This window comes from Lepisma saccharinum, chromosome 13, assembly GCF_977018435.1.
Source record: "Lepisma saccharinum chromosome 13, izLepSacc3.1, whole genome shotgun sequence".
In the NCBI taxonomy this organism is placed as follows: domain Eukaryota; kingdom Metazoa; phylum Arthropoda; class Insecta; order Zygentoma; family Lepismatidae; genus Lepisma; species Lepisma saccharinum.
The window spans coordinates 60,949,545-60,967,371 of NC_139241.1; the positions used below are offsets into that span (position 1 = coordinate 60,949,545).

The 17,827-nt window shown below is 37.6% G+C and overlaps 1 protein-coding gene across 5 annotated transcripts in view; it reads right to left on the reverse strand.

Moving 5' to 3' along the window:
* AdamTS-A (ADAM metallopeptidase with thrombospondin type 1 motif A) overlaps positions 1-17,827 on the reverse strand; it is a 553,824-nt gene that overhangs the window by 60,400 nt on the left and 475,597 nt on the right. For 4 of the 5 annotated variants that reach the window (XM_083134293.1, XM_083134295.1, XM_083134292.1 and 1 more), the window contains exons 18-24: positions 14,737-14,901; positions 10,764-10,913; positions 9,700-9,954; positions 8,198-8,386; positions 6,541-6,747; positions 4,582-4,743; positions 2,627-2,818 (exon numbers count right to left, since the gene is read on the reverse strand). In XM_083134293.1, coding sequence (XP_082990419.1) covers positions 2,627-2,818; positions 4,582-4,743; positions 6,541-6,747; positions 8,198-8,386; positions 9,700-9,954; positions 10,764-10,913; positions 14,737-14,901 — 1,320 coding nt within the window. The remainder of the gene's footprint in view (positions 1-2,626; positions 2,819-4,581; positions 4,744-6,540; positions 6,748-8,197; positions 8,387-9,699; positions 9,955-10,763; positions 10,914-14,736; positions 14,902-17,827) is intronic. The other variant, XM_083134294.1, reaches the window with a different exon arrangement.

The window sequence follows — 17,827 nt, forward strand, 5'->3', positions numbered from 1 at the left end:
ATAAACAGTTTGTTCTAGCCTAAAGAAGATAATTTCTAGTTTCTGTTTAATGCTAATGGATGAGTAGCCTAAAATAAATTCATATTAATAAGAACACATACAACAATGTATAAAGTATTCATATGAAATGAATATTACGCATAAAACAATACTCGACATTCAAAATATCATGCAACTCATAAAATTTACATACAGACATATTCAGAAACACAATGAACATTATCCTTCAGCAGTATATTACAGTTTGTTATTGACTGATACAGAAACTGTTAAGTTTTATTATTTGAAAAATAGTGTACACACACATTTAAGAGAAGATCTTAATGCCAACAGTTCAGGGACACAAAATGCCTTAAAAGTGCATAGAACAGAAGTAATTGTGTCAGAACTCTCGAGGTGCAGGAGGAAAATGTTGGATTTACATATAAGAGACCAGATATTCTGACAGCCCATGCCACATATTTCATTCTGTTGTTTTTCTTGCAGAGTGTTGCTTATGCTACAACGTTCCCCACTCACTTTGGCAAATTGCCCAGAAAACTACAAATCGATGTACAGGTATCAGGTTTCCCACTGATCTGGAAATTTTGGAAAAGACAGTGAAATCAGCCTACCAGTGAAAAAGTCATGGAAAAGTTGGTGAATTTTGCAAAAAGTCATGGAAGTTTGAGAATACATCTGAAAATCTGGAAAATCTAGGAACATTAAAATTGGGATTACTCAGTTTATCAGAGCAACCAATATAGCCATATCCAGGATTCCCACTCATTTTCATAAAAATTTCCAGACTTTTTCAGGTTTTCCACTAAATTTTAAAGTAAATTTTCAGATCATTCTGTAGTCCTTTAACATGGTAGTAACCAATTCAACTACAGTCTATATTCAAGTCCATAACCTTAATTCAACAATGTTCAAAATAAATTATCAAAAATGAACTGGAAACATTTTTATATAGAATATCTTCCATCAAGAAGCTGGTTCAATGTAAAATAATAATAATAATAAAATAATTTAATTTTTAGATCTTTGCTAGTAAAAACAAAAACAAAAAAACCTTTCCACTTATAGTTGATTCAATTTACTTTTCCATGATTTCTAGGTTAGTGAGGATCTGTGTATAAATTTATAGGGGAAATTGTGGAAACTGATCTAATATTTCTATAAACAATCAGACTCTGTCTCGAATTCTATCATATTTGTCATTATTTTTATAAATGTAGAGGTATAATTCATATAGAGGCATGGTAGCCTAGTCAGGAGGGTATGTGACTGCCACATGAGAAAACCAGGTTTGGTTCCTGCAGCGAGAATGTTTCCAACAATGTCCCTGCATAAAGTGGATCTAAGGTTAATTCAGGATCTGGAGGAAATCCTCAGGGAGTAAAGGTAACCAGAGCATGGTGCAGACCACATCTCCTACACAATGACCAAGATCCTGATTGTGTGTTGGCCACATCAATTTGTGCCTTTAGAGCATGCTCTGGTCAGCACCTTCTAAAAATCTAATTTTTCCATTTTCTGAAGTAATTGGCCAAATATGCAGGTTCTTTTTTTACCTTTTTAAGGCAAAACCCATACAGTCACTTGGATACGTAAATGTATTAAGGAGGTAAATGAACGAATCAGAATCTTTAAGGAACACTTGCAACTTTAGTTATCAGAATTTGGAAATTCTATATTGGTGCTTTATTGGTATCAACAAGAATTTCATGCATCATGTCGATTATGAATTGCACATTCGTGTTCTCAATAAAATATCCATATTTTTGGCAATAAAGTTAAATACACACTGATTATTGACTGGTGTGAAGAACGAGCAGAAGTAGAAAGGAACAAATGAGTCAAGAAAATTGAAAGAAACATCCAACGCCTATGTTAAATGTACAATTCCTCCATTCACACAGAAGAACGGAGAAATCCATGAAAAATCTCAGTTATAATGGCTGACAGAATTGATGGCTTGAAATTCCCAAGGTTACACTCATAATTTACATGATGCTTATGAACTTTTAATTTACAATTGTTACAAACAAGGAAGCCTTCTTTATGTAGCATTTTGAGAAAAGACACACACACAGAATGTTGCGAAATAACACCAGAAGAAATTAAATAATGAGGATGGCAATATAAACTCAGTATGAAGTTCTCTTTCACAAGTAGGGAAGTTTACTCCATGTCAAAAGATAAAGTAATTTTGTAAAGAAGATTTTTTTTAATTGAATTGCCTTATGATAGAATCTATAATTAAAGTTTAACAAGATGCTAAATAATAACTTTGGACTTTTATAAGAAATAAAAATAACTTCCACAAATGGTGGACATTGTGAATGTATGCGGCCCTACCTTCATATTGCCTTCAGCTACTTTGGCTAATGACAGAAGTCACAAAATATGTGTTGTTCCCAAATAATACCAGTTCTTAAGCAGAAGCACAGGATGGTTATTCGATACACATGATGTAGCTGAAAGAATCCAAACTAGCCAACACATTTTTTGCATTTCATACACAAAGTAATTATCAAAAGAAAATTTCACAACAGACAACGCAATCACACTAATCTTGCATACAATACAATATACACTAAATCCACTCATGCCTTTTGGATGTAGCAGAACAAATCATTACCTGTCCCCAGTTGCTGGTCTTCCACCTGTACCTCTGGCTGCGGATTCCTGACGGACAGCGGTGGGGGTTGCACTCCTGTACGTGATGGGGTCTTTCAGCGATGGCACACTGATGGTCAGGAAGGATAACTCCAAGGTGATCCTGGCAGCGTACTTGTCTATGTTGATAGCCACCACCACAAGATTTGTTGCACTGAAAGGCAAAAATTACAAAATGGAATGTTGGATTCTATTATAATGAACTGTAAATCAGTGTTTGGAAAGTTATTTGCTCAATTAGTAACTCAGTAACAGTTAATTATTTTTGAAATGTTACTATTACATTTTCCACTACTTTACAAATAAACCAATTATCTTACTTATAGATAAACTACAAATCGTAGAACAGGTAGCATGCATAAACCACAAGTAGATCTGTAAATTTTCTTCATACTCGTTACCTGAATAAAGTAACCTAGTTACAATTAGAGTTGATTACTTCAAGAAAAGGGGGCAACCAGCCGCTTCAAGGAAAGGGGGGGCAACCAGCCACTTCAAGGAAAGGGGGGGGAACCAGCCGCTTCAAGGAAAAGGGGGGCAACCAGCCGCTTCAAGGAAAGGGGGGCAACCAGCCGCTTCAAGGAAAGGGGGGCAACCAGCCGCTTCAAGGAAAGGGGGGGGCAACCAGCCGCTTCAAGGAAAGGGGGGGGGGCAACCAGCCGCTTCAAGGAAAGGGGGGGGGGCAACCAGCCGCTTCAAGGAAAGGGGGGGGCAACCAGCCGCTTCAAGGAAAGGGGGGGGCAACCAGCCGCTTCAAGGAAAGGGGGGGGCAACCAGCCGCTTCAAGGAAAGGGGGGGCAACCAGCCGCTTCAAGGAAAGGGGGGGGCAACCAGCCGCTTCAAGGAAAGGGGGGCAACCAGCCGCTTCAAGGAAAGGGGGGGCAACCAGCCGCTTCAAGGAAAGGGGGGGGCAACCAGCCGCTTCAAGGAAAGGGGGGGGCAACCAGCCGCTTCAAGGAAAGGGGGGGCAACCAGCTTCTTCAAGGAAAGGGGGGGGCAATCAGCCTCTTCAAGGAAAGGGTGGCAATCAGCTTCTTCAAGGAAAGGGGGGGGGGCAATCAGCCTCTTCAAGGAAAGGGGGTGGCAATCAGCCTCTTCAAGGAAAGGGTGGCAATCAGCCTCTTCAAGGAAAGGGTGGCAATCAGCCTCTTCAAGGAAAGGGGGCAATCAGCCTCTTCAAGGAAAGGGTGGCAATCAGCCTCTTCAAGGAAAGGGGGCAATCAGCCTCTTCAAGGAAAGGGGGCCATCAGCCTCTTCAAGGAAAGGGGGCCATCAGCCTCTTCAAGGAAAGGGGGCCATCAGCCTCTTCAAGGAAAGGGGGCCATCAGCCTCTTCAAGGAAAGGGGGCCATCAGCCTCTTCAAGGAAAGGGGGCCATCAGCCTCTTCAAGGAAAGGGGGCAATCAGCCTCTTCAAGGAAAGGGGGCAATCAGCCTCTTCAAGGAAAGGGGGCAATCAGCCTCTTCAAGGAAAGGGGGCAATCAGCCTCTTCAAGGAAAGGGGGCAATCAGCCTCTTCAAGGAAAGGGGGTAATCAGCCTCTTCAAGGAAAGGGGGCGATCAGCCTCTTCAAGGAAAGGGGGCGATCAGCCTCTTCAAGGAAAGGGGGCGATCAGCCTCTTCAAGGAAAGGGGGCGATCAGCCTCTTCAAGGAAAAGTTAACTATTTGCTTCAAGAAAAAAGGAAATAGAGCACAAGCTATCCTTCACAATTGCAAATGAGTTGCCTCAGCTTGGGCTACAGAAAAATGAGTGTTTTTTAAAAGTTACAAAAACAGGAGGATGCCATAATGGCCTACCTAGGACTAGCAAACTTGGCTTTGGCAAACACTATGCTAACTACTCTGCCACTGAGGAAGTTTGGAAAATTTTAATATTCTGCCCTTTGAGGCAATATTTTAAAGTGGAACATAGACTTACCATTCCCCAGGCTCCAAAATTCCATGTTGGACAAGGATCGTTGTTGCAGTGAACATACTCAACTGGCTGAGTTTCTAAATCACACTGATCACCTTCTCTGTCATCGTTGTCCTTGCACACGACCTGTCGTATCTTGTAGCCGCCTCCACAGGTCTTTGAGCACTGAAATACACATGGCTCCAATGAGCATGTAATGTAGAAATATCGTAACCTTTGTTCACTTGCATTAAAATTTTAAATAAAATGTAATGAAATTTAGGAATTGACCAACAAAATTTGTAATTTTGTGTATTTTAAGTTGCTTTTCTGGCACTATTAGCTAATCGCAACAATGGGGACAATCACAAATACATATGGATGACAATACAGGCTCCACAGAGTATTCTTTCTGACTGTGGGTCCAGGTGCCAGACACTTGTCAGGCTGCAAAACATGCAACTCAGGCTGTACTAAGTGGAAGAAAGGTAGACACTCGAGGGTCAACTTTTACACTCCTTGATCAATATAAAATTTTAAAGGATGAGAACCTTCCTTTTTTAGATTATGTAATAATGATGTGATAATAATTCACAATGTGAATGCATTAAAACTTGAATACAATAAGGTTCCTACTGGAAAAAATAAGTTCTAAAGCAACGGGTTCTTTCTGAGCTTTTTATAACTGCAACATAAATAAATTAGTCCATCTTCTGCCTGTATATTTAACTATGGTTAAGAGAAAAAATACATAGCTACCTGCAAATATAAATGGAACTGGCAGACATCAACATAAAAAAAAATGACGCCGATCTATTTATCTTCTACTTTGAAAATGCAACATATATCGCGAAATATAGAATTATTTCTCTTCATGTGGTAAGTGTTTACGGTCTCCTTCATCATTTGTATTTATCTGCCCTTCTGGCACCTTTTCTGAACCTATTCCTGTGTTTATATAAATATAAATATAAAAAACAAAGAAGGAGAAAGGAAACACTCACCGGACAGTGGAAAAATTCAACATTTTCGCTAGCTTAGTAGCATCATTGGAGTGAACTAGCGAAAATTTTGAATTTTTCCACTGTCCGGTGAGTGTTTCCTTTCTCCTTCTTTGTTTTTTATTTAGCCCTTTTGGCCCTCCTTGCTTTTATCCATAAATATAAATATATAAATATAAATATACACATACACACACACACACACATATACATATATATAAGTTAAAGAGGAGAGAGGAAACACTTCTGTTTATCCCCTGGGGGCCTCCTTCCCTTTACTTATATATTCTTAAAAAGTGATATTTCATGCCACCCGAAGTATGAAGCAGCTGCTTCACATTGAAGTTGATCTGGAAAATAGGAAATGATTAGCCTCACTTCATTATTGTGGTCTTGAATCTTATTTCCTTACCTTTTATTAATAATTTCTCTCTCTGAAGTAACAGGCTTTAACCAAACATTGTTCCAGAACAATGGTAATAGGTAGATTTAAAACCCAAGAGGAAAACTGAGGCAAGGTATGTGTTGCAGTGTACAGCTGAGCCAATATTTTTGACTCGATACTAATACTCTGATTCCCACCAATGCTGGTACTTGAAAATTGAAACTATTTAAAGGTCAGGATATTTATAAATGCAAAAATATAGTTTTTAATTGGAAATACATGTACCATATCAAACTACCAAAGTTTTGCTGTATTATTTCTCACAAGATTAAACACAAATTCACTCTTACCCACAATGCTGTTGCTAAATAAAGCAAAAAAATATGTATTTTGCCTAATTCCAGGATATTTGAACTTCACAAAAGTGTTGCATGGCATTTTTGCAGACCCTTCAAGATTCCTGGTGCCTGGAAAAGTATTGGCTGATATTGGTCATCAAATTCGAAGCCAATACATCAGCATTGGCTTGGCCATATTTGTGACTCTTGTCTATGTTAAGGACACAACTTAAAGAAAGACCACCTACATTGAACTCACCTTACCCCAGGGTCCTGTCCGCCAGTGGAAGTTGGCTTCATTGGATCCCACGTGCTCCGTATCTGCAACCTGTTGACTAGAGTGAATGCATTCTGCAGAGCGACAGAGCTTCTCGCTGTCAGGTCGTTCGCTTATGGCACATGCTCCATCCGCAAGAGGTAGGTTACTGCTCACACTCACACACTTCACCTCTCGCACAGACCAGCCCTGCAAAAGGTCAATGGAAACGAAACAATTCAAAGTGATCTTGACAGGTATCAAGTACCAATAAACTTCAATTTCAAATGATAGACTTCATAGCTGCCATACTTGTCACTATTATTCAGTGCCAAGTATGTGTATCATCATGTAGGAGAAAATCATACACAGCAAAAGAAGAGATGAAATTATTTAACGTTGTTGAAGTTTTTGACAATGAAATAAGGAAGGAAAGTTATATATTGTACAAAAGGGCACTTAGGCACAAGCAAAGAGGAAGTATGATGAATAAACAAATGACTGTCCACTTTAGCTTGAGAGTTTGGTGATGTTGGTTGTGCTGTACAATTAGTTTACAACAAAACTTCATCTATCAGAGTTTCTATCAGTCCATGACCATTGTTAAAATTTATTATCCCTATATTCTAAATGGTTTTGCCAATACCAACACTAACAATTTAAAGTTGTTTCAGATTATTAAATAGCTGTCTTGCATTCAAGACATTCACTTTTGTTCACGGTGGATACTCTATGACCTGGATAAAATTCAAGTATACTTACAAGTTTTCAAGGTGAATTTTCCAAAAATTCAAGGTGAAGAATAACAATTATCATAAAAATTAATTTTTATTAACATTTATGAAGAGTTCCTTGCACATCTCACTAAGTAAGTGAAAAATTTACGAACCCTCCCTTTCGAACTAACAAGTAGCCTAAGAGTTTATGACAATCCACTCTCCACCGTTTCTGCCTTAACTCCTTGGCATAATTTAGTCACCTAAAACTAACAAAAAATGGTCAATTAAGATAAGTGCTAAAGCAAATTACCACCAGTTTTAAAGTTTAAAAAGCCTTTCCCTTGAAATCTACAATCCATTACACCAGAGATATCCAATGAAAAAAAAACAACACACTCCTTAGGAAAGAGTAAATAGCAATTGTCCCAACTCTCCCCCCCCCCCCTCTAAAATAAAGTGACTGTGCCCTAGATTATGCCTCTAAGTAAAATATAAACATTCAATAAAGCTAGGGGCAACAGCTAAAGAAAAAATAAGTGCACAAGTGCATTCTGAAATAAATATGGTAATTTTTCATGTATGTGAAGAAAATTCACACAACTTTCATACAAAATTCCTGGTGCCAAAAATTCATGCATAATTCCTGGGATTCAAGGCATTTGTGGGCAGAAGACACTGTTGCTGCAGTATCGGTACAAAATTAATAAAAAATGTGAACTTCACATACAATATTTAGACTTTGAAATGCAACATTTTGCAGATCACACAAAGATACCCAGGCTCTGCGACTGGTGACTCAATTCCAACCAATACTTTCTGATAGAGATACATTGACATCAGTGTTGAATATGCCATATTTTTAATGCTCATAATAATTGTATACAAATTGTTCACAGAAGTTAAAGAACCAGAAAATATTCAGCATGTGTTAAAGCACTTACCTTACCACATGTTACAGTACATGGTTGCCAGTCTCCTGTAATCCATCTTCCACATGGTTCCCGCAGGCAAACATCCGTCAACACTGGCTCACTCGAGCTGCAGTACTTCCTGTCCACTGCAGTGCTTTTGGACTGGTCGTAACACATGACCGTGCGCTTGCGGATGCCTTCGCCACAGGTGACAGAGCACTGTGGAAGCCGAAAGAATTCTTATTAAGCAGAGAAACATACACGAAAATACACAGAATATTTCTATGTAGGATCTAAAGCAGCTTTCAGATCAAAGTGACAAATGACAGGTGACTTGTATAACTCTGCAATGAACCTTGTGAAATAAATACAACCTTTCGTGCCAGAGTGACATGGCAAGCTCCATGTGTCAATTGTCATTTGCGTTTTACTCAGACTGGACAGTTTTCTGAACAGTGTGCATTGTGTTGCCTCAGTTTGTTGGTTGCACATGCACAGTGGATACTTTCTGTCATTTTTAATGAATATATATTAAAAAAGCTCAGTAGAGTACGAGTATGGACATGCATATTTTGTCTTTGATGGAAACCCCAAATGTGGGAGTTCACATTGTAATCATTCTCATGAAATAATGTGAAGAAATTAACATTTTTAATCTACAATGGAACCGTGGCATTGCAATTTTCTAGTTCTTGTTGTTAATGATCTTTCAATTAAGGAAAATGTAAAATCTAGGAATGTAAAAATCTGGATTCACCAACATATTGTTATGAAAAGAAGTCTACAAATATTGATCAATCTATTTTGTGCACAATATGTCAACTGTATCGAACAGTTGTCATTAATTATTATTTCACAATGAAATGACAAGCAACAAGGAGGCTTCACACCACAAGTGACGTGTGATACTTTGACACAAACCGCAAAAGCCAGAATAGGCATTATATACTTTAGCCTGAGAAAAGCCTTCACTCCGCATGCGCATGCACAGTGCATGATCTAAAAATAAAAAAAAACAATCAGGCCGAGTATAAAAGCAACAAGTGAAGCTTGTCATGGCTCTTCAGTGTGAAAGGGTATACATATGTCTTAAGGTTTGTTTGCAAGGTTGCTTGTTGCATTGGTGTGAAAGCCTCTTGGTGATTCCGCACGTTACAAGCTTAGATACAAGCAGATAATACTGCCAACAATAATATTTTCTCTTGAAGTTTTCCTGGCAACAAATGATGATGAAATTTTCTTGGGATATCAGCCACTTCATTTTACTTCAATCCCTAAAGATGAGAGTGATGTTAGTTCTCGAAAGCTTGGAAGCCTATCCAGAAATCACCTGGCTCATGTCATGAGAAAACCTCTTCATCAATAATATTTTCTATTGTGAGGTATTCAACACTGCAACTATCACTGCAATTACTAAAATTTTCAGCTGTTGATAATTACGTTGATGGTTATAAAAGTTCCCTAGGTTTTAAAATTACTTATGACTTTCCACACAAAAACTTTCAAATAGGCATCATGATTACAATGCATACCTCTCCCCAGCCCAGCACCTTCCACACAGCACGAGGAGGCTGGTCGATTATCTTCGCAGACTTCTGTCCTGGGGATGATGATTTGGTCCACACATCATGATCATCGCCTGACTTTGGTATCATGTTCTCAGACTCATAGGTGGGAGGAACCTTTGTTGGCAGTGTGTACTTGCGATGCACAGCATTCTCATTTGGCAGTATTGTGGTTGTTCCTGTTGTTACAGACGACGTTGTTGATGTGGAGGGAATAATTGTCTGCAAAGAAGAATGTTACTTCGATTAACATCTTTTATTACTAATTAAGCACTTCTCTACAGGCATCAATTTTTAGAGGTAATAAAATAATGAAACCTACTGAACGTGAAAATTGTGGCTCAATTAGAGATTGAACCAGTCTTGTCTTAAGCTCACCGTACACTCAGATAGGGTAATCAAGAGTTTATGGTGGAATCCAAATCACTGTGCAGTGAGCATCTGCCCAAAGTTGTTGATTTAAGTCAAGGGATTTGTAGTAGATTGCAAACATTGTAGTGAATGTATTGAAACAGTATTGCATAATTAGAGCACTATAATTGGGCTGGCTTGTTGGGCTCCATTAATAAATAAAATAAATTTATATTTTATGTTTTTCAGGGGGACTAAGATGAAAGTACTTAAAACGTGGGGAAATGTAAAATCTGGAAAAATTTATAAAACATGTATTCACGAAGACTGAATGTAAAATGAAGGAAAATGTAAAATCCAGAATCCTTGCAATGGAAGGGAGACTCTTGCACCACTATATACATGGTACTGGTTACATAAAACATTTTGCAAAATATTGAATGCATTGTTAGGATTGGATAAATTGACAAATTCATATATTACAAATTTAATAATGGTTCCTTAATATGACTATGGTATGTAACCAACCACTTGAGATATCCCTTTACCCAATCGCTGCCCCCAAGCATCATGGGGTTTGTGCGGCCTTTATTACTATTGCTATTATGATTTCATTAGTTCTCTTTGAATGCATGTAATTGTTCAAGAAAAAACAGTGGTCAACTTTACAAATTACATACCTGTGGTTCTTTAAGGCAAGGTTTGATACACGCCTGAGCTTGGGTGGGCTTCTCCATGTCGGCACATGCTGAATCGTTGAGCATGCTTCCCTCTGCACTCCGACATCCCACAGCCCTCAAGGACTTCCCTGTTCCGCATGACACGGAACACTGGAAAAACAAAATTGGAAAAAAAATTGAAGCTTTATAATACTGTGTCACAAGTGAAAGAGTAAAATTGTACATAACACATAATGAATGCAATCACAAATAAACTAGGAAACTACTGTGTATATGTAACATACCCTCAGAGGAACTATGCTATTTCATATAACTGGTTTAGTCAATTTAGTGAAAGAATGTTTAATGTTACATAAATGAGAAAAGAAAAATAAAAGGCATAATTGAAGTAACAATAATTTGCTTATTAATTAGAAATGGAGAAAGAATGTTAGAAAATACATGAACAGTTAAATTACACTGACTAACAAGAACATACAGTGTATATTGCATTGCAAAGAAATTAGCAAAAAAGTTTAAGCAAACTTAATATCATCCCTCGCTGTTTCCTGCCTCTGGGTGGGTTGGCATTTAATATTAATTAATAACTATATTTAACAAAAACATGAAAATGCCCAGGAATAATTATTCAGTTTTATTTTTCAAATTTTATGGCATATTTCTTGTTTGTGCAAGAAGTTTCAAAAAAATGATAAAATTTCTGAAAGGGGTGAGGCAACAGAGCTTCTTCTGGGCTCATTTCAAAGACAAAGAAATTAAAAAGTAAAATGAGCTTCACTCCTTCAAAGGTTATACCAGTAGTTTGGAAGTAGTAATATTCAGAATGTCATCAAGTGATTTTCTTGTGAGGCATGCAGATTGTGTAAATTTTATGAAAAAAACATCAGCAAGTGGTGGGGTGGAAAGAACGATTGAGGTTAATCATATGCTTACACTCACTCACTCACTTTCTCTCTCTCATATATTGAAGATTTTTTGCAGCAAACTTTGTAACACCCCTCCCCCCATGTTACTGGGAAATACATTGGGTTTATCAAGAAGCCCTATGCAGCGACGGCACTGAAGGGGAGATTCCCCTATTTGTCCAATTTGCCCTTCTGCTACTTCCACTCAAGAAAAAAAAGAAAAAACTAATAAAACGTATTGAGGAGAAAAGAACACAGAAAAATATAAAATAAAATTCAAGAAGGAAGTAAAGGATCGATGATGAAAACGGGCCAAAGGAAATTGTTCTTTGTAACTTATCAGTGGTTCTTGATTTATGGTGAATTGCTGGAACCTTAGTAATTGGTTTAACACACACCAATGTTATATCTTTTCCTTTTGTTTCAAATTTTTTCATAGATTTTTGGCTACTAATCTACAGAGGATGTTGCTCCCCATGTTCACAGTACTCATGACCTAATAAAGTGATCATTGTTACATAGGCAGTCCCACTAATTATGACAGAATGCAGATCTGATACCCTGGTATACACCCACTAGAAGATCGGTTGATTGATTGATTTGCTTTATTTTACTTCACTTTTTGTGCCACTTTTGGCTAATTTGCGAAGATGGGGATGATGTGATGAATGGACATCCATGCCCAGGCCAGGATTCGAACCCGGGACCCCTGGTGCTGTAGCACGATGTGTTAACCACTCTGCCATGGGGGCCTGCGATACCCACTTAAAGAAGGACACATATTGCACCACTGTTGAATGAGCGACGTTTAGGCACAACATAATAATAATTAAAAATTAAATGCAATTTCTAGCAGATATTTGGAATCCCTTCTCCATTTTTTATGAGTTTGAACGCAGTTCAAAACTACTAATTCCTTGTTCACACCTAAGAGATGGAATAGTTTTCTACATAACGCTAGTAATTGTAATATATGTAATATCCATATTAAAAACACTAAGTTGCTGACCAAGGCAGTTTATTAAGATTTAAAAACACTTTACATGTAAGGTTTCTACCCTCTATCAAAGTCTTCCTCAGACGACGAACTAAATTAAAATCATGGAATACCAGAATTATACATCATTTTAGTTTAGTTCGTCATGTGAGGAAGACCTTGATAGAGGGTAGAAACTGCCTTGGTCAGTACCTTTAGTGTTTTTAACACTAGTAAGTTTAAATTTCTTACAATCTTAAGTAGTTTATGACATGTGACTTCACAAATAGCAACAAAATATGTAAACACAACAATCCTACCTGTTATATCATATATGTGCCAATAAAAAAAGCCACCACCTTGAACTTTCTACAAGAATTGTTACGTCAGAAGAAAGTTGATTAATAAACAAAGGTTATTATAATATCATTGTGAATTATATATTCTTGTACAGCAAATCTCAAACTATATATTCTTGTACAGCAAATCAAGAGATTTGGAGTTTCAGGTACTCACCAAATGTACAAACACAACATTTTTATGGAGTCTAATTATCCTGGCAATTATGCAAAATTTGAAGTTTCCATTTATTTTGCACCAACATTGTGATTTTGTGATTACCTAACAGATGTCTTTTTTTTATATTCTGATGTATTTCTTTGTAAATTGATGTATAATTGCAGTGAAATACCTTATATATTTTGAACAACTTTTTAATTGTTAACAGTTTTCAAGCATGAGTACCAGGGGGATTTAATAAGAGTATTGGCATCAGTATGGGCACTGACGTACGCAGAGGGGGGACTGATGAGGCTACAGCCTGCTCAGAAATTTTGAAAAATCAACATTTTCAAATAAATGCAACAAAGAAGTAGGGGAAAAACCAGAGTGGTGAATGCGTACCTCTTAAAATGACCCACGATTGCCATTTCTGAGAGTGGAAAGTTCTAAAAATACGAAGTATCATACTGTGTATGTATGCCCCCCCCCCCCAAAGCATCTTTGTACTATCCACCTGTACAATTCCAGCCTCCCCTGAAAGAAAATCCTGGGTACGCCAGTCTGTATGGGTATCGGCTCTGCCCTACATTTTAGGAAATCGCAATCTTTTAAAATTGAAAAAAAAAAGAAGGAAAATCCTGTGCAGTGTGCTGAAATGTTTCCTTCTTTTATTTTACTTGTTTCAAAGGCTAGTACCCTTCTTTATTATGTAACAGGTGGGTTTCACGTGACGTAAGGATGCACACATCCACCATGTTTGTGGCCAATTTTATTTGTCACATGCAAGGAAATATCGTAATGTGAGCTTCTGTTTGAAACACCGAATACTGCACAATGTACCATCGTAAACCAGGGTCAAATCTCACGCCTGTATGCTTGAATTTCATATGCTTACAAGAACTGGCCTCAATCATGGCTGCTCGAAGGCACAATTCAGCAGTTTGTGAAGTAGGTGAAACACACCTATAACACCAATTTATTTTGACACAATATCAGAAATTCAGGCACGGTACTACTACAGAACATTAGTCAGTTTTTTCATCTGTGTGTTGGTAAAGGCAATTTTTAATGTGTGTGTAAAATGTGTTTACATATATTACAAATAAAAATTACAGTTGTGCAGTTTACAGAACTGGATAGTCAAAGTAGTCATAATAAAAAAGTACATATTAATAATTCATAGGTACTGTTCTTTTTCCTTGTTTATATGTGCGTGTGCACCTAGTTTTAGAGAACATGAATAGTGGTGAAAGTATCCAATTTCCACACATGAGAAAGGTTGAAAACAAATCCTGTGACACATGTTGATTGAAAATTAAAGTAATAATCTGATAATGATGTCCCTGCTCTTTATGACAGTGATTTATCACTCAAAATGAACCCCTCTCCCCTTTATGTTAAAAAAGGCTCAATTTATGGTACTTAGGTGCTACATTTACCCTTACAGCCCCTTCCCTAAAAATGACCTTACACCCTTAGAGATGAAAAATTCTGGATAAACCTGTGCTTTCAGAGTTCTACTTCATACTGTGTAAAGACTGGACATTCTGAAATTAATCAACTTCCTTCCAAGCACATGTCGAGTCCTTACCTCCTGCCACTCTCCAACATGCCAAGTGGCGCATGGCATGCTCTCGCACAGCTCCTTGTGCCTGGGCTGTTTCTCGTGAGGGCAAAAATCCGCTGCCACGACTCTGTTATCCAGTTGGCACCAATACGGCCGATGCCTCTCCCCAATGCCACATGTTACAGAACACTACGATACACCAAAAACACTACAGGGTGGGGAAGAAGAAACTATACAACAGCATGCAGCGCTAGCCTACAGAGCCCATGAATCTTTATCTTTATACAAATATATTTTAACAATTATAAATTAAGTTGTCTTTTACTCTCCAAGTTATAAAAATCAGTTATAACCATGTTAACTGCCACTCAAATTTAAGCACTAACCATTATGAAAATTACATCTAAAACTGAATCAATACCAATTTATTAACAAAATAGAAAATGCAATCTTGTGAAAAAATATATTTTCTAGCACTACTTCATATGAACAGTATACGTACATTCTCTCTAATTACAAGTGATGACTAAGAGCCATGGAGATCCAATCAGTATAGCATCTGACTGTCACACAGCAAAGGTTCTCAGTAATTGATCTCATCTAAGGTCAGAATTTTTACAGCAATGTTCTTGCATGGAGTGGCTCTGGCGTTCACCCAGGCTCTAATAAAGGGTATCCCTGGGAGCAGGGGGAGGGGGGAAGGGAGTAAATGCAGCCAGAGCATGTGCTGATCACATCATTTTCACAATGGCCAAGATCTTGAAAGTGTGAGGCCCTACATTCATGGCAGGTTGCAATGCACAGGGTAGAGCTGTACCTTGAGTGATACTTCCTCCTTCTTCCATACAGGAGTGAAATTAGCTCTGAAAGGCAAGCGGTTTTCGGACATTTCCGACATTCAATGCCATGTGAAGAGGGAGGTGAATAACACCCCGAAAGAGGATTTCGCCCAGAGATTCAAGGACTTGTACACTCATTCCCAGAAGTGCGTTACCTTTGATGGGGATTACTTTGAACGACCGTAAAACATGTTTCACAAAATATGTCAATGCTTTCCGTTTCTGATCCTTTTCACTGAACTTTATTCAGGGTGGCTACAAACAAGCAGAAATGAAATTCCCCGACTTTTCCAGGTTTTCCAGGACAAAATTTGCATTTTTCCCTGACAATTACAAACTAAACTAAATCGATGTTTTTGCAAATAGAAATAATAAACTCATACAGATCCACGTATGGTTTTGTTAAGTACCAATATTATCTTCTATGAAATTGACTTAATTTCTCTATTCTCTATCATTTGAATTCAAACTGCAAAATAGTGAATTTGGAAATTATTACAATTCACAAGCTAGGGAAGGATTACAGAATTTTCTCATACGCAGTAAGTTTAAAATAAAATACTTGATTATTTTTAAAGTTACGACTAAATGAGATTTAGAGTGAAGAGTGACTGACTAAGAAATACATTTTGTAATTTATCAGTCTCCTTATACATTCTTGGTATTATATGTTGATATTTCCACTGAGGTTTGGAACCCTATGCTTGCAAGAACCATGAGTGCGGACTCATTTTTCAATGCATAAAGCTACTTCTCTCTTCTCTGTAAAGCAAACAACTTAACTCTTGCATATAAGTGAAACAATTGAATCGAACAAAATAAAGTGTCATATTTCCTTACATTATCAATGGGATTTCTGCTTCAGTACAGTATATTCAAGTGAAGTACTGTGAAACTCACAACATGCAGTTATACCATTAATGCTGACGAAAAGGGTATGTAGGTATTAGAAATTTAACGCAAGGGATTTATAGAATTGCATTGCATAGGTACCTGATTTAGCTAACCACACATTAAAACAGGAACACTAATAATAAAAGCTTCTGAAAGTTCATATACGAGGGGCATCCTGAAAAAAGCACTAGTGGTTGGAGAGCGACATACACACATGCAGGCAGGAAGAAGTGGCATGCAGCTGTAATCTGGTACAGTTGCAATGCAGCCGTTATAGGGCAGTTGTAGGTTAAAGATTGCAGCTCTTATACAGTCTCCCACCGACTGCGATGTAGCCTATATTGCATGCTCAGAATTTGGCACAGAGCCACCAGCAATCGTGTGAGGTGTGCAGACCGGACGTCGTGAGTGATAGTATGGTCAGACGATGGTGCAGACAATTCACGGAAGGCCAATCGAATGTGCACAACCCCATACAGCTGAGTACACACGGGCCCTTTGCATCACTTCAGGTGAGAGATCTTAGACCACTCCCTGTACAGCCCTGGCCTTGAATGTACCGACTTTCATCTCTTTCTTTAACTGAAGAGGTTTCTGGCAGGGCAAGGATTTGGCAGCTACACTGCGGTAGATAGTTCCAGCCTTCGCTGTCAGACACATATACCATGGGCATACAAAATTTAGTGCCATGCTACGACAAATGCCAGAACAACGGTGTTGATTATGCCGAAAATTAGGTTAGGACTCACTGTTACTAATGCAATAAATTACAACTCCTATTCATGTTTTATTTATGCCTAATCGGTAGGGACCTTGATATTTTGTTATTTTTCTTTTCAAATTGGTGTATTTTCTTATTTTTTAATTTTTACTATACGGTGTTTTCAAAAAATTCACATTTTCATTTTAGCTCATTTTCTGGCAAATATCTGAAATTATACCTTCATGGTGTTTTTGAACTACTGTTTCAAATAGTAAGTCACATGGCTTACACCTCTTCGTGAGAGTTTGATATCTTGAAAGTTATTTTGGGAAAGTTATTTTCCATACCACTTTTTAATTTTAAGGTAAGGATTTTAGACAATGGAATTTTCCCCGTATATACTGAAGGGTGCATAATGACCATAAGTGGCGACACACCAAAAAATTAAAATCAATCAATCTCACGTGACAGATACAGATATATTATGGCACCAAAAATTGGCATTATCTTTTTTTGACTTGTTAGTGTTACGTTTCCCAAAATTCACGCTTTTGTTTTAAAACATTTATCTGAAAAATTTACCAAAACTTAATACTCCATTGTGCTTTAAACTATTATTTTAAATTGTACGTCACATGGTCTACGTAATTTCGTGACAGTTTGATATGTTGGAACAGAT